At 39.7% G+C, this 20,641-nt stretch overlaps 1 protein-coding gene across 4 annotated transcripts in view; it reads right to left on the bottom strand.

Annotated features, from left to right (window-relative positions):
• Positions 1-5,268: 5,268 nt before the first annotated feature.
• LOC118798223 (immunoglobulin-like domain-containing receptor 2) overlaps positions 5,269-20,641 on the bottom strand; it is a 46,314-nt gene continuing 30,941 nt past the window's right edge. For 3 of the 4 annotated variants that reach the window (XM_036557607.1, XM_036557610.1, XM_036557611.1), the window contains 6 exons: positions 18,114-18,260; positions 15,951-16,115; positions 15,065-15,181; positions 12,036-12,243; positions 10,781-11,639; positions 5,269-7,117 (listed from right to left, as the gene is read on the bottom strand). In XM_036557607.1, coding sequence (XP_036413500.1) covers positions 7,082-7,117; positions 10,781-11,639; positions 12,036-12,243; positions 15,065-15,181; positions 15,951-16,115; positions 18,114-18,260 — 1,532 coding nt within the window. In that variant the 3' untranslated portion in view covers positions 5,269-7,081. The remainder of the gene's footprint in view (positions 7,118-10,780; positions 11,640-12,035; positions 12,244-15,064; positions 15,182-15,950; positions 16,116-18,113; positions 18,261-20,641) is intronic. The other variant, XM_036557608.1, reaches the window with a different exon arrangement.

The following is a 20,641-nucleotide window of genomic DNA, read 5'->3' as shown; positions in this document are numbered from 1 at the left end:
GCAGAGAGGCAGCGGAGTTGCAGTCAGGGGGGCTGTAAGTGGCAACTGCAGTATGCCAGTACATAGAACAACATTTGGTCAGTCATCGTTCACATGTAAAGGCAGACAGCTTTGGTATGTCCTGGTATTAGAAATCAAAACACTAAATGAATGTTGAGTTGTTTGATGTGAAACACTGGCTTAAACTAAAACACATCTGTGAGCATCATTGATTATATGTACATTCACATGCTAACATACATGATCAGTCACGAACACACATCGTTGTGGCTACATATTCACACATGATAGTACGTTTTAAACTTGTTCAATAGTCTGTTTAATTTGCTTTATTTCATTCTGAAAGCCTAACCAGGGACAGGGGTTGCAAATGAGCCTTAGCTAGAAGACTCAAATACATTATATGTGCTGCATTTTATGTAGCAATGTTTATCTGTACTGTGGCTATCAAATAAATGTAAAAAATGAAGAATGAAAAACATTCAGCCATTTTTTCATGGAGTATTAGCTAGATGTAAGCAAGTTCACTTATTTTAGAACAAACTGAAATTTTCACAGAGACATTTGTAGACTTAACCTGAAATTAATTCGTGAATTAAATCTCTGTTAATTCTAATTGAATCTACTCCTTGTTAATTATAATTTGTTGAGGCAACTGGTTTTCTAACTTTTTTTTCTAAAAAAGTTTTTGGTATCACATTCCCCCCCTCAGCCAGCAGAGGGCATGGAGCGCTGTGTAGTTGATATTCAGCAGCCAGCGCTTCACTGTCACAGTCACTGAATGGGTTTGTCATACAATACCAGACATTTCCGAGTAAATCTCCTCCAGCTGTTGCTGTTCATAAGAAAACTTCATAAGAAAAGGAAAAGTCTTAACTTTGACGTAACGATTTTATTTTAATAAGTCATTTTGGGCCAGTTCTGTTATTCCACACAGTGAAAAACAAGTTTTTTTCAAATGGTGTAAATTAATATAAAATGGATTATAATGAAATGTTTGATATTATGAGATATTTATGCTGAAAGGTGTTAAAAAAGGATAATCACTGATTAACCCCTTTTTACAGTCACCGTTAAACGCAATTTCCACCTGTTTTAGAGGTTGAACTCTACATGTTTCCTTTAATGGAATAAGAAGGAAGGAAATGTGTATGTGTGGAAGCGAACTGGAATTTCATCTTTGTAGGTGAGCAAGCAAGCCAACATTTAAAAAGTGTTTTTATTTTGTGTTTAAATGTTCAAATATTATGGTTGTGCATGATTTGTGATATAAAGTAAGCTGCAGTTGTGCTCTGCGCTTTATCTTGGCACGGACATCTTCACAAGAAGGTGGGAATTGCTTTTACAACAGGAGGTTCTCACTTCACATCTTTCACCCCTCATTGCTCGCTAGCAGCCCAACACAGTTAAAACATTTCACACCGAGAGCCAACAGTGTCCTAGTTACTCTGTTAACGGAGTTACTGTGAAAAATATATTGATTACATTAATTAAAATGATCATAATCTGCTTCCATTCTAACAGCCGAATGGTTACTAGAGGGCCTGCAGAAAGAGATTAAACGTTTTTCGGTTTGATTCGTACCTGTAGTGTAGTTCTGCCAAATACCAGCCATCAGTCTCCACTTATGTTGTGTTGTTGGTACTACAAACACTTTGCTGTGGCTGCTGAGCTGAGCTGGAGCTACAAAAGCAGCATCTGGTGTAACAAAGTGGGAGGCCCTCAGTATTAGCATTTGAATTAGGAGCCCTGCCGCTCTGGAGAAAAAGGCAAAAAAAAAGGACCCCGTGTTCCTGGAGCTTATGAGTTTGAAAGCTTGTGTGAAAACAGTGACAAAGTTGTGAGGCAGTGTGTGTCATCTATTCATGCGACCCAGTGCTTTCACTAAATATTGGCAGTCAACAGATGTAGGCCACAGGAATACTTGTAAAAGCAGTTCGGTGGCCTCCGCTCTCCTAATAACGTGATTAGTGTCAGTGCACGTTAGCTTGGGCCTATGAGCAAGAATACTGAGTTCAGTATGGCCTGCTTTGCCTGTAAACTAACCGTACCAACTCATAAAGGCTGAAGTCAGATTGTTTCCTGCTATTGTACACTCGTCACACACCAGATGCCATGAAGCACTGCATATTTTTCCTTTTACCGCTCAGATGCTTCCTCTCTGCTGAACCCCATGTACTAAGTCAAAGGTCCTTTTTTTGTAAACATGTCTTTTTTTGGTAAATATGTCTTTTGTAGGTGTGTCTTTTCCCCCCAGTATCCAACCCAATATTTTTTCTGATACTGACTCATGACAGATGCCCAGCCATACTGATATCCCAACACAAATTCGAACAACAGTACAAAACTAGAAGGGGAAAGTTCATGAACAGACTTTGAGTTGGCTTGATAAAGCTGTTGAAATCCCAGGTGGTCGCTAAGGTGTTTCTAGACCATTTCTGTGTTATCCCAGGTGGTTGCTAAGATGTTGCTAGACCATAGCTGTTATCCCAGGTGGTTGCTAAGGTGTTGCTAGACCATAGCTGTTATCCCAGGTTGTTGCTAGACCACTGAGTGTGTTATCCCAGGTAATTGCTAAGGTGTTGCTAGACCATTGAGTGTGGTCTCCCAGGTGGTTGCTAAGATGTTGCTAGACCATTGAGTGTGTTATCCCAGGTAGTTGCTAAGCTGTTGCTAGACCATTGCTGTGTTATCCCAGGTGGTTGCTAAGGTGTTGCTAGACCATTGCTATGGTATCCCAGGAGGTTGCTAAGGTGTTGGTTATCTAGATCATTTCTGTGTTATCCCAAGTGGTTCCTAAGGTGTTGCTAGGCCATTGCTGTGTTATCCCAGGTAGTTGCTAAGGTGTTGCTAGACCATTGCTCTGTTTTCCCAGGTGGTTGCTAAGGTGTTGCTAGACCATTGCTGTGTTATCCCAGATGGTTGCTAAGGTGTTGCTAGACCATTGCTGTGTTATCCCAGGTGGTTGCTAAGGTGTTGTTAGACCATTGTTATGGTATCCCAGGTGGTTGCCAATATGTGCGTATATACAGGTGCTAGTATATGTGTGAGTCTGTATGTAATGTCTAGAAGGGTAAGTTCATTGTGGCATCATTTGTGGCAGTTAGATTAGAATTTTCTCAATATTTATTTCCTATGGGAGGAATATAACATGTTTGAACGAATTCTTTACAAAAACCATGGAACTGTGATCGGTTCCAAAAGCACAAGCGCACTTTTCTTGTATAGGCTCTTCGATCCTGCAAAGTTTTGTGGTTTTAGCTTGAAAATTGCAACCTGTGAAATCTGCACCAAAAAAAGGAAAAAAGTCTACTTAATTAGCTGCTTGAAGTGATGTGATGTCATTGTTCTTTGGATCACCATAGTGTGCAAGTTGCCCAACTGCATTCCTCACATTCATCTGCTCTAACAGCCCGACTTCCTTGAGACACAGTCCAGCATGTGAACATGAACCAGAGCGCAGGTACGCAGCGGCACTGCTTTTAGTCTGCCTCAACTGCCAAACACATGAGAACATCTGTCAGCCAGGAATGCAATTTTTTTTTTTATTATTATTGAATGGGCAGGAATAAGCAGTACATAGTGAGATAACAACTGGAAGGAGTAAGACGGCATGTCTGCAACAAAATAAATAGTACAACAGTAAGTTTGTAACGACACATGAAAAGAGAGTTTGTTCTTGATAGAAAGAAGAAAACTTGCTCTACGATACATGTATACTTTGTAAACTATGATAAACATTAACACAAATGAATCAACCTCAGTCTACCACTGTTACAGTGTTAGGGAAGCAGTGGCTATATTCATTTACTAAAGTACATATTTCACTGTTCATATTTGTTAGTTTTCATGCCGTGTGCCTGGCATACGCGTTTGAGTGTGAAAGGTAAGTGCACTTGAGCGTTTGTATGCTGTTAGATGGAGATGGCTGTCAGAGAGACACTTATTATGTGACAACAATGGACAAGGACTCTCAGAGCGTGAGTCATCCTCAACAAAACACAGTCTATTTATACAGCACAAACTCAAACTCTCAGTCAGACAAACCATACAACAGAATAGCACAGGCTGCAGTAACATGACAATTAGAAAAAAAAACACACACTGATAATATTGACATGGTGCTTCTTTAACTTAGTGATAAATCAGCACAAGTTCACACAGATACAGCATAAAAATCCGCACAAAGTCTGACTACAGCAATAACAGTTTCTCAAAGTAAAAAAGACAGTATACATGTGTAGATTTACATTTTAAAAATCTTCATAGGCAAAAAAGGGCACTGCGTTAATCATTGTCAAGTTTCTGGTCATGTCAGTGCCATTCAGTTCTTTTTGTAGTAGGAGAGAGCAGGATGCAACCTGACACATGACATTTGCCCAAGAATAATACTTCGTTTATGTAAGCGGTCTACACACTTCTGCTACAAATGAAAATGTAAACTTCCTTTTTTAGCAACTTTTTTTTGGCCGAAAGTGTCAGGAGTGGCAGGTGGCCCATAGGGGTTATCTGAGCCAGACACAGGGGCAAGCTGTAACCGCTGCTAAAAAGTCATGTAAATCAATACAAAGCACAATTAATTCAATACAGTTCTATGTTGTTTGGACCAGGGCGAGGTTCCAACCTGAAAAAAAATACACAGTACATTTTTGAAGAAACTGTGCATAAAAACTTCCCAGAAATTGACTGTTATGAATTTACTCTGTGATTGAGTGCGTTTACATGCACTAAATAATCCGATAATGGCAGAAAATCAGATTTTGTCAGTAATCCAATCAATGCGTTTATATATGCACTTGAGTAATCAGATAATGTGAAACTCCGGGTCTACATAAGTCAGGCAGTAATCAGATTTTTGCTTTGCAAACGGCCAATAAACTCACAAAAGAAGACGTGATGTAAACGTAATGTAAAACTCGACTTTTTTTTTTAACATTGCGCCACTTTACCTGAAAATATGAACATTTATCATCTACAAGATGTAGAAAATGTTAATCCTTCATTTCATCAAGCATATATCTGGTCTCAGCGTCACTCCAAAAGTGTTTTGCTGTGTCTCGCAGCAACGCTGCTTGCTTATTTCCAGTACTGCAGTCTGTTTTCACTCATGTGCAGACTGATAAATCTGAAAGAAATCTGAGTAAGAGTTTACATGCACTGAGAAATCTGATTACTGAGCTAAAATACAGCTCTATTTATCGGATTTCTTAATCAGATTTCTAGACCTTACTCCGATCTAAGAAATCGGAGTATGCTTTTTACCTGACCATTTGAATAATCAGATAACTGCAGAAATCCGATTATGATCGGATTATTGAGCGCATGTGAACACTTTTCACTTGAACTTTTGTTTACGTTTACTTTGGGGGTGTCACGGGTGCTTACACACTAGACAATGAAAGAATGAAGCGGTAGACACAAATACATTAGAGGCACGTGCCCAGCTAGATTAGGTATGGGGTTTGTGTGGTTTGTATTTAAGCGAGCAAATCAGAGTTCTGTGCCCATCCATGCAGTGTTTTTACTGGTTGAGGTCAGAATCCGTGGCAGCAGAAGCTGAAGTGGTCTAAACTTTTTAGACGTTCAACAGAGCATCTTTCCTCTGCATACAGGCACATTTTCTAGTCAGACTGAAATACACTGAATGAGTTGCAATTTCGACATGGCGTCAGCATCAATGTGTAGACATCATTAGTCATAACACTGTGTTAAAACTAACCCCGCCATGCGGATGCTGTACTTCACCCTGACTAGCTCTCACTGCAAGCTGTTTACATGCTTGTAAATAATGCTATATTATAGCCACCAAGAGGGTGATTAAAATAGTGATCAGGTGTGAATTCTGTAAATTGTACACACAATTCAGTAATAAAGATGTGATATAAACAGGTACTTTTATGGTACAGTCTTCAGGGTCAATCTCAGGAAATATCTGACTGTTGTGACAATTCACAGATAAACCTGCCATGAGAACGTAAGAACATGACTAAAAATGGGCTCGCCTGGAACCTCTTCAACTAGTTTATGCCCTGCTCTCCAACATACAAACAAACAAAAATACTCAGCACTTCAGACATTACAGTACATAAAATAAGGCACTGTTCATTGCCATATAATATCAAGGTGCCTCTTCGTGGCAAAGAATGATGCAAATCTCACGGTGCTACAGAAGTTTGACGAGTGTCAGCAGTGTCTGATCTCACACAGCGACGTTAATGGATTACCAAAAGACTGAGGCTTGACTCCGAGTAGCAGCTCGTGAAATCATCCCCATGTGATGTCACGGAGAGCGTGTGTTCATTGTTGCTGCAGTGTCCACTCTGTCAGTCTCTGATGGTGCACACTTAAGGCCCATTATGCTCCTACTGACATCAAACCCTTGAGGGTCTCTGGAAGGCAAAGATGAACAAACAGCCATTTTGCAAACACAGGATATTCATACTTGTAGTGAAAGGATGTGTAGGTTTGAAATGCTGCTAACTAATGCTAGTTAGCAGGTTTCCTATCTAATAAAAAACAAGCAAAAATAGTCCCGTGTGCTCATTTAAAGTCTTTAACTCCCACTTTGTCTATTTACAAAAGGTTCCTCGGTCAGTAAGCAACATTTTTGTCCTTCTGTGATGTGCTGAAACAAACTAGAAGAACTTAGAGCTTGTTAGAGAAACGTAAACAGGCCCTAAGGTACCATTATTTAAAAGAAACACCACAGGGTAATCCTTGACCTTTTGGAAACATTAGCCCTTGTTCCTCTGGCGTTCCAGTTAAGAGTTTCTTGGTGGGCTCACAGAGTCCAAGTAAGTAACTGGTCTTCATTTAAGTGCTTGGAGGAGTGTAAACAATGCCATAGTAACGCTTCTTTGAACTGAGCCACATTAGGTTAAGCTTTTTTCCACCAGTTTTAATGCTGGTGTAAAAATTTTTTGTCAGTTTTCAATCTTCGGAGCATTGCACCGATTTGCACATCAAAGCGTGAAGATCAGTGAGCGGGGTGGGATGGCCTGTAGATGCTTGCTGAAGAGTAACGCGTGGCGCCTGCTTGGTGACGGCATGCTCGGCAGCCGCTTTGCTCGCCTTTAAGACCTCAGACTATGAGCGAATCTCTGCTTAGAAGAGTGTTCTGTTAAAAAGAGAAAATAGAGAAGTGTGAAGGATGCGTGTGCAAAAGCAGGCGTGCAAAAGTATTTGTGCTCTATTAGTAAGATCCAGCAGTGAAAATGGGAGGAATTTGCAAGTGAGTCTTTGTAAGTTGGTTACTGGAACACAGATTCCTCTTTATATGACAGTAGGACACTTGTTACATACAACAAATTAAAGAATCAAAAGAAAAAGGGAATTAAACCAAGCAAATAATGAATAAGTAAATTCTGTACAGATCTCTAAGGGTGCACTCTATAAGATTTCCTTACTGGTACGTAAAAGAAGTTGCTATTTTGACTGCCAGGCTCACCTCCACACACATACACATTACACACACGTTATTGCTAATCACTGCCCAGTTCTGACTAATGAGGCATGAAATCCCATCTGAAAAATAGTTAATTTCTTTAAATAGTTAATTTGGAGGAAAATATATGTGTGGCTTTATTGTTACATATATATTTCTTTAATTAAACTATTTTAGATGCTTAGGTAAACCTATTTTTGGTAGATTAACAGTGGATTACTGTTCTAGGTTGTCCTTATGTGCTTTTCTTTAATAAAAATGATTTTAAAGAACCAAAGTAAATTTGAAATAATTTTATTCTGCAAAATAGTAAAAGTTCCACCTTTAACAGAGCAGCAGTTACTTTCTAGCACCTGTACAGGCACCTGGACCCAACTGCTGTACCATTTTAGGGTGAAACAAGAATTTCCATTAAGAAGGCAACTTGTCTCATATGTGTGTCCCAGACACTTGTGCCTCTGACCATCAGACACTGCTGGAATTCGGAAAATATTACAGTTATTCTCACTTCAGTACCAGCTGTTTCCCGGCTTGTTTCCTGCATAAGGCCCTGAGACTGCGGCCTTGTTCCATTCAAGTTCTCCAGATCCCTGAGAGTGCTTGTTTGTTGCTATGCAATAATGTGCGATATGTATTGTGTAATATCATTTAAAGCAAATGCATTGTTAATCTCACTGGGGCAAACTGCAAAGTTGTATAAGTGAGTGAATTAGCAAACTAAGTTTGAATTTAAGGTGGCAGGAAATGGAGATGAACCAAGTTACTTTGGGTTCATATCAGTGCCTTCCTTAAAAGGAAGCATTTAGCTCAACAACCCATGAATCCAGCTTCATAATGTAATTTGAGAATTGCAGAACATTGATACAGAGCAACATATCTAAAAAAAATAATTTCCTGATTTTGCAGTTGTGATATGCTTCATGGGCCAACTGGTATGTTGTCTATTTTCCAAAACTAACAGTTCCTAATCTCATTTAAATCTAAGTGTATGTTTTAGCTCTGTCAGAGTAAATGTAATTTTGTGTTGTGTTCTACATGAGGTATTTTCTCCTGAGTGGATGATGCGCCAAACCTATTAGTCAGAGAAATATTTTCACTGTGTCATTGTTGTGGAGTAGACTGTAGCCTAGTTAGCGCCATCTCTGACGTCTCTTAGTCACATCATTGGATTGGCAACAGCCTCACGTTTCATAGCAGTATTGTACTGTGCAAAAGTTTTAGGAACCTGAGAAAACTAGAATGAAGAAGCCGTTTATCTGGGCATTAAGTGTTTATTTGATCAGAAAATATATTAGAATAAATAAAAACAACATAAGTACAATAACTAGTGATGTTCTATCTGTCAGTGTGTTCATTTGACTATTTCCAGACCACTCCTTGAGGTGGTTGGGGCATCCAGGAGACATCTGGAACCAAACTTTGTTCCTTAAACTAGCTCATAAGTTACCAACTCTAATATGTAATTCTCGTTACTTTTTACATTTAAGTTCATCTAGATCTATTCTAATGGTATGTGGTGTTTATACTGGCAAAATGTACAACATTTCATTTAAACCCTATATTGCATTGAAAATGCTTCAAAGACAGACCCATTTTGAATTTGATGCCAGCAACACGTTCCAAAATTTGGGACAAGGGCAACAAAAGTCTGGTAAAGTTGTGTAATGCTTCAAAAAAACACCTGGTGGTTAATTGGCAACAGGTCAGTAACATGATTGGGTATAAAATGAGCATCTCAGAGAGGCTGAGTCTTTCAGAAGTAAAGATGAGGAGGGGTTCACCACCCTGTATAAGACTGCACAATCAAATAGTGCAACAGTTCAATAATATCGTTTCTCAATGTAAAATAGCAAAGAGCTTTTGCTTTTCACCATCTACAGTACATAATAACATTAAAAGATTCACAGAATCTGGAGAAATCTCTGTATGTAAGGGACAAGGCCAAAAAACAGTGTTTGCTGGCCATGATCTTCGGGCCCTCAGACAGCACTGCATTAAAAACAGACATGATTCTGTAGTGGAAATCACTGCATGGGCTCAGAAAAACTTCTGAAAAACACTGTCTATGAAAACAGTTCGGCACTGCATCCACAAATGCTAATTAAAACTCTAAAACACAAAGAAGAAAGCATATATAAACAGGATGCAGGAATCCTGCCACATTCTCTGGGCCCAAGCTCATTTAAAATGGACTGAGGGGAAGTGGAAATGTGTCCGGTGGTCCAACAAATCAACATTCGAAATTCTTTTTGGAAATCATGGACACTGTGGACTAAAGACCACTCAGCTTGTTATCAGTGCACAGTTCAAAAGCCAGTATTAATGATGGTATAGGGGGCATTAGTGCACATGGCATGGGTGACTGGCACATCAAGGCATCATAAATGCTGAACGATATAAACATGTTTTGGCAACATATGCTGCCATTCAGATGATGTCTTTTTCAGGGAAGCCCTTGATTATTTCAGCAAGACAATGTCAAACTACATTCTGCACGCATTACAACAGCATGGCTCTGTATTAAAAGAGTCCGGACACTAAACTGGCCTGTCTGCAGTCCATAGCTGTCACCCACTGATAACATTTGGCACATTATAAAATGAAAAATATGAAAAAGGAATTTTGTTTTTATTTACATTTTGCCCAGTGTCTCAACTTTTTTGGAAATGGGGTTGTACTTACTGGCAGGATAAATGACAAACTGCAAAAACTGTTGCATTTCATTGAATCAGTGGTCTGTATATTTTCTGTGTCTTGCCACAATGAAACTGTGGGAAGACCGTTAGGTACCTTGAATGGTTAGCTGAGTACTCGAGTACCAGTACACATCCCTACTCTATACCATATTATGGTATTCACTTCTTACTTTGTTAAAACATTTTTACATGTTAGTTGTATTAAAGTTTCAACGAGTGTAAGTTGGTCCAAACAATTCAGGGAGGAAAACTGAAATACAAACAAATGTATGCTTAAGAACACTTATCTCTCCTCATTCCTGTTACCTGTGTACAGGTTACTTTCGGTTGTCAAGGCGAGGTACAAAGCGAACCGTGACTGAAAAAGCTAGGTCCGAATCAGACTGTGAATTCTGTTCATCGAAAAATGTCTATAAGAGATAAATATGAAAGAACTGATGAAGATGATGAGCATGAGGAAATCTTATAGAGTGCATTTACTGAACAGCTTCATTTGGCATATACTGTTGTTACAATTTATGTGACAGGATACAGTTCACTGCAATATAGTTTCTGAGAAAAACGCTATGCCAGCATCCCTGAAGTGCTCAAGTGTCCTAATGGAAGAGCCGTGTAACTGAGGGGCCTACAGATAACTCACCACTTTGCGGGGTCTGCTCTGCTCCTCTCTGCCCTCCTGCTCTTTTTGGGGAGGCTGGGCAGGCCGAGCGTAGGTGAAAGGCCGCTGGGACATCTCAGCACAGCGGAAACGCTCCATTTCCTTTTCTGTGTATGGCGGCAAGGAATCGTCCTCCTCTGTTGGTCGATTACTAGGTGACCTGTTGCTAGGAGACTGGCTGTGGGTACTCTTTTTCGAGCTGCTCTTGGAGGGCGTGTCAGAGTCTTCCTCGGCCCGCCCGCATTTTGAAGATGTGCTCTTCCCACTTTTCGCCTTACGCTCCAATAGGCTGTTAAGAAGAGCGTCATCATAGTCCTGCACACTCTCACCATCCCTCCCTCTGGGGTCCCGCCCACTGCGCTCCCGGTCATCATAGTCCCGCCCACTCTCACCATCCCTCCCTCTGGAGTCCCGCCCATTGCGCTCCCGATTACCGGAATCCCGACATGGTATTGGGCGGCCGCTGTCCCACGTGCCTCGTCTCTTACCGTTTCCAGGTAAGGGAGGAGGGCTAGGAGGCCGAGGCCGCTCCCTCGGGGCTGTCCTGGGTGGTCTTTCTGGGCTGTCCTTTTGGTAATAACGTTTGGAGCTATAGTGTGGATAACGATCACGTTTGTGTTCCCGCTCTCGCTCTCGGTCTCTTTCTCGTTCTCGTTCCCACTCTTTATCGTGCTCCCTCTGTCGTGCACGTGTGCGGTAGTCGTCCTCCATGTCAACAAAATCCCCATGCCGGCCTCGCTGCATGTAGGTCATGGCGAATTCCTCAAGCTCATCCAGGGAGCCTGTTCGTCCACCTATTTGGAACGCCTTCCTCTGCAGGTGCTCTGAACGAGGGTTCCACCTGGGGGAAAAAAGATCATAAAGGTACCATCAACCTTTCCAAAATTTCCAATATCAATTCCGGTATTTCTTCTTTAAAAAACTACTAAGCTTTTTTTACTTGAAGCGCTCACTTAAAACTTCACCATGTATGTTTTGGGAATTTGGTGACCTATCTCCTCTATCCAGGGAACTCCCATAGCATGTAGACCAATAATCAAAAGGTCTACAGGAAAAAAACATTATTTAATGTTTTAATCTATCATTTATGTCTCCATCTTTTTATCTATTTTTTTCAGCAGCTCTATGACCAGCACACAGCACCCTCTTTATTGTTCTCTCCAGCTTCTCCACACAACAGAAACCACCTTTTTTGCCAAAAAGATCTGACACATATCAGTCCAGAAAGCATTGTTACCTAGGGTGGTCTTCCTCCCCCCGGTTGCCACGGTGAGGGTGTCGAGTAGACCTCCGCACATGCACCGGAGAGATTTCTCTTGTCAGGAGGTCTGGAGGGTCGTCCAGATCAGGGATGGCTGGAAGGGCTTTCTTCTGAACCTGCCGAAAGGTCTGGCGGAAGTCCGCCTCGGCTTCATGTAGGGAGCTGAGCTCTGACATACTGCAAGCTGCCAGTGAAAGAAAAAGCAGGAAGCCAACACAATGATTTCAAAGGCTTACTCTGAATCTTCCTTGGCCCACGCAGGGCCTTTTAAACCTAAATGCCTTTATGAAATGTTTGGTCAGTCAAAACAAAGGTGAATGAATTGCAAAGCTTGTTCAACTGGCCCAGCTATGCTCTACTCACAAATGTGTCCTTTTGTAGCAAATGTTGCGATTGTGGTGCGATTGCACATAACCATCTGACATATGAAATCTGATTGAAACATGTTCACTCTAAATCTGTCACAGGAGAATGCCTCAAAGGAGAGAGAGAAGAGGGGGACTTTGCACATTTTAGAAGTTATCTTAGAAGAGCTTATGTATGCAAGAAAAACTGTTCTTGACCTTAACCCCTTACATAGGAAAGTTCTAATTAAAAATGCAATATGAATTGCATCCTTGCCTCAGGCAGGAAAACAAAGAACAAGAAACGAGAGGGGAGGGTGTTGTGTGACATGTCGCTGTTGTCAGAAGAAAACCTCGTATCTCCAATATGATAACTTTACAGGAGAAGGAAAAAACCTACTTTACTTTTAATGTAAGTCAATGGAACCAAACTGCTTTCCAGACCCTTTTTCAATTTGGGTCATTTCTGTTAGTCTGTTAGTTCATCATGAAATTTACGTACAAAGTAAAGGGCAACAAGTATTTTCAGATTATGTCAAAAACTAAAAAACGTCAAAAATGGGGATTTTCTTCCGACAACAGCGATATACATGTTCCCAGACAACTTAATGTGAAATTGTAATACACAACTGATGGTTATTTCAGCATGGTGGCAAAATCAATTGTTGATGTCATTGTCATAAACTGCCCATTCCCAGTGAACAAAAAAACGTCACTGACCATCCCAAATCTGTTTAAAAAACATCGGTCTAACAGGAACATATTATAAACGTCCATAATCTGTTTTACAAAGTCAGTGTGTTGGTAACCTATAGATAACGTCTATGGGCAGCCAAAAATGTTTAAAAGTTCATTTGTCAGGAAACTGTTTCCAACCTGTCTATTTTAAGAGCCCAATATTTTTTCAGTATTTATTTTTGTGGTGCCGCCACAAATATTTAACCTGAAGCTCATAATCACTTATAACACTAATAATAGTAATAACAATGATGATAATAACCATACTTGATTTAGTTGGAAGTGGATTTTCTTCTGGTTCATGCTAGTAATATGATAGATTACTATATTATTAGTTAGTTTTTTATTTATTAATACTGACATAGGTTTTTTACATCATCTCTGCTTGCTGCGTCAAGCACATGAACTTCAGTTGATGACCAAAGTTTAAAAACCATATTGAAATCAGGCGGCTTGAGACGATACTCGACGATCATCAATTAAGTTTGGCAATTTACATGTCAGGAAATACGGCATTCACGGTTTTAAGATGCACAAATGTAATTCTCTTTGTCTCTCAATCTGTTTTCTTTTAACAGGTTTTCTTTTAATGTATAATGTTAGTCCATGTCCTAAATCAGGCCTGATATGCTGTCTGGCTTCAGAACATTCTGTAGCAGCGCGAGGAAGATCTGTTTTTTTTTTACGTATGATCATGCTTGTTAAACTGATAATGCTGTGCAGCAAACTTCCACGAACAGAACGGCTTCCATCATGAAACATGAATGGAGGCTTAAAATATTTTTACATTGCGATGACATCAGTTATTAAAAACAAAGAGATAATGTATAGTTATAGTAACAGCAGCCTTTGGGCTACTTCATACGGTTATGCTTTAACTGTAAACATGCAATTTATTAAACCTTCAGCAAACACTACCAAACTATAAAAAACTACCAAACCATAACAAGAACAAAGTTAGCTTCTAATGAAGTTTCTGATCAGAAAGCATGTTTATTGTGTTCGGTTTAAGCAGGAACAGCAAGTAATGTGGCGTTACGTAGTTTGTATTTACGGCTCTTTTTTCGGTGTGCTGGTAGTGCTTGAAAATGGCTCTTTCTTTATTTTTTAAGAGACCTGCCTAAGCCACCCCCCTCTCCAACAATCTGTGATGACTAAGAGATGCAATCGGACGATGGTGCACTGCATACAATCTCACAAGCCTAGTAGAAATAATGTACCATAACTGACAGGTAGCTACCAATACGGCAGACAGAGAATATATTGGAGAAATCCAGAATATTCCCTGAAGTACTAGTGGAAGGACACTGTGTTGGTCATCTTTTCACCTTTCGTTGTCAAGTACAATCAAGCACAGATTAAATGGTGGTCAAGTTTGTGATTTCAATGGGTATTCAACGGCTGAACGCTCACTGGGATGCTCAGTAAAGCTTGTCCAACCTTGCAACAGCTGCATGGAAAGAACTCATTTGTGAGTGGAGTCAATTATGTTCTATTTGTATGGTACTTTGTCAAAGTAGCTTTATAGAGATCAGGGTCCAGACCCTTAGCCAAGGGCGACGGTAGCAGAAAAAACTCCCTGAGAGCATAAGGAAGAAACACCGAGAGGAACAAAGACCGAGAGAAGGAAGCCATCCTCCTCTGGGTAGTGGAATAGAAATGATTGATGATACAAGCAATGCAATTTAAGAGAGGCACTCTGATCATACAGAGGAGAGTCTACAGTACATGCAGTGTCAGAGGAGCTTTACTGACTGACTCAATGCTGAGAATCTCCAAAGGCTAATGAGGCACAGAAAAGCAAGAAAACGAGGGAAGGAGAACATTCTGTGAGCTGAAAGGCCAGAGTGCAGCAGGGCATGCAGCTTCTACAGGTAGAGCCAGCAGCATGTGGTCACATTCTGAGTACCATGTGAGGCTTACAGTCATGACTGCTGAGGGTCTTAGAAGGGTTGAAATGCGCCAGCTCCCTTTCCACATACTGCAGCACCTTCATTGAATTCTGATCCGGCGTAGGCTGAAGACGAAACCCGCTGTGCACTACAGGGGACAGACCGTGTGTGTGTGCGCATTTATGTGTGTGCATGTAAGAGAGACAGGAACAGCATTTTTCTTGTCAAATAAGGGAAACTTGAATCAATTTATGCTCTCACAAATTCTAGTTTATGCATATCTTTGCAGTTGTAACAAAATTTGTCTATCCAAAATGGTAGCCTGACAGTAGAAAGAAAAAATGCTAGTAACTCTGAATTTTACCGTTTTTACAGCTTTATGATTATTGATGAAAATGCTAATATGATATCTCGGTAATGGCCAATAGTCAATTCAAGGGACTTGGATCTATATATATATATATATATATATATATATATATATATATTATATATATATATATACACACACATATATGTATGGCTGAAGAGAGTCTTTATTAACTGTAAACCATTTTGCTCGTCTGCAAAAAGTCAAATTTACAGCTCTTCAATGTAGAAAAGATTAACTTCTTTAAAGCTGGGCTTAAAGATACGACAGTTTAAACAAACATTCAATGGTCACTGCCTTTATTCTCTTTGTCTGTGTTATCAATAGCTGTGTTTGCACACAATAACACTGATAACCTGGAGCTGATAACGCTCACCTAGAAAACACAGCACAGGAACAAAAACAGTAATACAAAATATTCTTATCTAATTTACACTGATGCCTGTCAACTAAGCCCGATTTGTGAGGCTTAAACAAATATATCAGTGTTAGACGAGCCGCTGCACCAACTGATTAATGTTGAGGCATTTGTTAAATAATTTCTCACCTGCAGAAGTGCTGTTCTCGACGGATGGTGCAGCAGATATCTTGGGGTCGATGAGAGAAGGAGGAGCAATGGGCACCATGGTGGGCACCCCTGGCATGTAGTATGGAGGGTATATGGCTACTGGTGTTGATGGCGTGACCTTTATACCTTTGCCTGCTTCATACACTGTGGAAAAGGAAATCTTATGTAAACACACTGTGGATATTGATCATTGTTAACACCTTCCAGGCCCCCCTGGCACATATCCCTTTTGTTTATAGTCCCAGGTAACAGAGTGAAATAATAAGATATTAAATATATCTGTATGACCTTAAAATTGAGTGTTATACTGAACATCCAACAAAACTTGAATAAAAAAAAAGATAAAATAAATCACTGCTTAAAAACATTAATCACAACTATCAGGGCTAATATTCTAACCAGCCCGATTGAACGACATCCCTTTGTCCAACAATTCCAGCCCTAGATATACAGCTGTGTCCACTCATTCGATAAGTTTCTCTGACTCGAATACAGTGAAAAGATATGGAATTGCCTAGGTTTGTGATGGTGAGGGTACCGTTTACATAAGCTGTACCTAAAATTAGGACTAGTTTTAATCGAAAGGATTTTTGGCAAATTGTATTATGATTTTAATTTGATGAGAAGTTTTTATTTTGCTCTAAAGTTGTCTTGTTTTGCATAGCAGAAAAAACATCTTTTAGATATTTTGTCACGTTTCTCTTTGACAAAACAAACAGAAAAAGGTGGGAGTACAAACTCGATCTTGAATAATTTACAGAATGTAAACTGAGTACACAGGCGTATGCAAACGTTTGAGGTTTTGTTGAAATTGTAATTGCAAATAAGTCAACACATCCTCTACAGAGACCACCTGGGGTGTTTAAACTTTTGCATACGACTGCATGTGTATTTCATTACACAACTAAATAAATAATTATTCAATTATGTAATTAAATTGAACGCATTGCAAAACAACAATAATATAGATTTCTAATGGTTAATTGAAGACAATAACGAACCGGTATGCTGATACACGACAGCACTGGACCCTGAACAAATGATCCTTGAACGTGTTATGTTTTGACTGTCAAATTATTAAAATAATCACAATAAATCATATTATTTTTGTGTTAGTCATGATTAATCATATTGGTCTTTTTTTATTTTACTAAAATGTGACCCTAAAGAAATACTTTGCATTTTGTTATGGCTATAAGAGTGGACAAAATAAGCTTCAATGTATACTTTGAATAATTCAATAACATTATTTTCCTTAAGTGAACGCAGAGTTCACTTGAACCTGAACATCACATCAGCACACAGTGAACATGAAAATGAGAGAGTGAATACAGTTTTCAGTTCCCAATGAGGCCAAGTGCCTCGTTCATTGAGCCATAGTTCTCCCATAGACACTGTCCAGCATAGTCTGCCAAACTACTGACACAGCCACCACCAGCAGGGTGTTTTGCTTGTAATTGATACTTCAGACTTGATGTACTGTGGTACTAATTCACCTTGGCAGTAGCAGACCAGTGACTTTGGTCTTACTTTGATCAAGACTGCCATTAATGGAACATTTAAAAGTTGTATTTGAACGAATACAATTGCCTTCATAGTCTCAGTCTGCACTACTACAGATGCACAGAAGAGTCAAGCTAGGTCTAAAATGCGTTTTTTTTAGAGTGTTAAAAATAGTGTTGTTAATTATGTACTGTTTTAACGTGTTATTAATGCATTAACGTTGACAGCACTAGTTTTGACAAGCGAATCAGTTTTGGTTTGCGACAGATCAGCAAGTAAATTCTATTCTTTTGGGGATGTTTCCAAATTATTATTTCAAAGTAGCTTTTTATCTGCTGCTACAAGATTAAAATGTTAATAGGAGTTTACTTGTATAACCCAAATTCATGTCACATCCAATTAAATCTTGGCTTCATTTTTAAATGAAAAGTTTACTTTGTGAATTATGTATTTGTGCATATAAAGACACTTCTTAACACTGTATCAAACAATCAAATGTTAACACAATGGAACCCTTCAAGACATAAATAAAACATGATCTGGCGTCAAGAAGCCTCTGAGCTAATAAATAAGCACTTAAAAAAGAGTTTCTCGAGTGAGGGCTCGACAGCTGTGTATAAATACTCAAGGGATACTCACAGTGGCGAGGGCAGCAGCAGGTTTCCGGGCAGCAGCAGCAGCGGACATAACAGCAGCACGAGTGCGGACAGCACTGACACCAGCACACACCCACCAGGAGGATGAAGAGGATGCTGCCCAGAACTACAACTCCCACAAACACCCACTCTGGAATAAAGAGGACAGGCATAAAACCGCAGTTCCTCTATAACATCCACTACAGTGAAAGCTAATGGAAAACAAGAACAGATAGAACAATAAAGCACCAAATGATATGATCACTGGCAAAACCAGTAAACAAATTCTCAGAATGCTACATGTTCTGTATTCTCTATAATGGAGGAAATACTGAGGATGGTAGCCAATGGATTATTTAAAGTATAATGAACAGTACACACTGAGTCTGTTTATTAGCTAAAACTACCTTAGGCGTCCACTCATTGGCTATTTTATCAGAAACAACCACCATCAGTTGCAGCACAATTTGTCAGCTCTCCTCTACTTAATCAGTAGAATGAACCACAGTGGGACCACCCCTGACCAGATATCATTTGGGTACCTGACCATTCTCTTATTTATATATAAATAACTATTTTTCCCTCCAAATGTGAGAAGCACCACCACATCTTTTTGAACTGCTGCTAACACAACAACACTGGACTGCTCAAAACTAACTGCCAATTCTGTTACCTCATCTAACAGATGCCTGTACTAACTAGCCTCATACTGTAACTGAAGGAGATGGAGGGCCATCCTACCCACCCAGAGAGAGCAAGGCCAATTATGTTCTCTTGGACTCCCAGCCAGGGATGGCTATGGCATCACCAGTAATCAAACTAGCATGCTCCCGACATTTGAGCCAATGCATAGATGGTTGCAGCGGTGGTGCATCCAGGAAATGTACACACACAAAATGTTAACATAAACAACGAACAGACAACAAGCAGATAGACAGACTTACGGGCTACCTTGCTAGCTCTGTTATGCTTGCTAGTTTAGCTTTTGCTTGGTTGTTAGCGTTCTCTGTGAGTTTTACTGACTCAAACAGAGCGAAACAGTTTGGAACTGCATAATCTTGTTACAGCTGTGCAGGTGGGAAAAGCCCAGTCAGCTTTGTGATTGGTGAGGGTACTGTTTACATAAGCTGTATCCGAGATTAGGACCGCCCAGTTTAAACTGAAAGGAGAGATTTTAGCAAAATTCACTGATCATTTATTTGACACTGGATATTATTTGGGTGGTAGCCCATTCTCATTAAGTTTTTAAACCCACTTTTTTCCCCTAATTTAGTTTTTGCCCATTAGTAGTGAGTGGTATGGACAAAAATTTATTTCACAGTATATTTAAAATTTCTGACAGTCTTGATATACATCACATTGTATATATATTTGCAAATAAAACCATTTTAGATGCTTAAGCAAACCTTTTAGGCAGTATGGGAGTAAACAGAAGTGCTTTAGTGTTAGGCTAAGGCTAATACCAAAAGGCCGGCCATTCTTTTATGTCCACCGCCTCAAAAAATAAAGTGGACTACTTCAGATGCAATGGATTACATAGAAGTAGATAATCAAGGGACTGCAGCATTTTCATTTTCATTGAAAACGTGACAAAAACACCCCCAGCTGGTCAGCCAAACGGGCTAACGTTGGCATGATTTGTACTGCTTGTATGTCACGTTATCTGTGCTTATAAGTGGCATACTGATACATCAGCCCACTACTAATTCCACCCCCACTATACACAATGCTACTCTGGAGGCCGGGTGGACCATTCTCATCTCAATACTAACATCAAGAAGTGTGTCAGGAACAGCAGCGTTGCCGTGTGTGGTGGGGGTTCCAAATAAAATAGCTAATGAGTGCAGATACAAGGTAAGTGTGTCTAATAAAGACTCACAAAAACAGGAGACTTCCAGTCACTGTGTTGATGTAGGACAATTTAAGTTGACAGCCACTAGCCAACCATCGTGTCAACCAGCATGCAGAAAAAGATAATTAAGTACACACAACAACTGTCTGTAATGACAACGCCAGATCTTCCCTCACGAACAATGATCATTAAAGTATAACAATTAAAATGTTACAAAATACGGCACAGAGAAAAAACACAATTTGCAATAGCCAGTAATTACAGAGAATGAATGACTCCCACAAACTTGTAATAAATAGCGATGGTTAACTGCTGCTATATATGACTGAAATGAAATAAGTGTCTGTTCAAAAGTAGAGCAAGGATGGTTTATGTGCTTTGACAACAGTCATAAATCTGGACTATCTGAGAAGAATAAGTCGGGAGGAGTTCAGGAAGCTGGAGACTGTCTGTTAGGGAGGTGTACACACACTATGAAAAAAACACTGCAAAACAAGCACTGATAACAGCTACTCAGGACAAAACCTACAGAGAACGTGTGGAACAAACACACCATAACAAAGACACACTCTAACATTCTGTATGACTGTGGAAGCCTTAACTGCTACAATGACCTGGAGATTGTTCATTAAAAATGCAGTACAATAGAGTACACTCTTTGGGGCGATAGCATAGGAGAA

Source organism: Colossoma macropomum, unplaced genomic scaffold (assembly GCF_904425465.1).
Source record: "Colossoma macropomum unplaced genomic scaffold, Colossoma_macropomum, whole genome shotgun sequence".
Lineage (NCBI taxonomy): Eukaryota > Metazoa > Chordata > Actinopteri > Characiformes > Serrasalmidae > Colossoma > Colossoma macropomum.
This window is presented reverse-complemented; position numbering and strand designations above follow the sequence as displayed.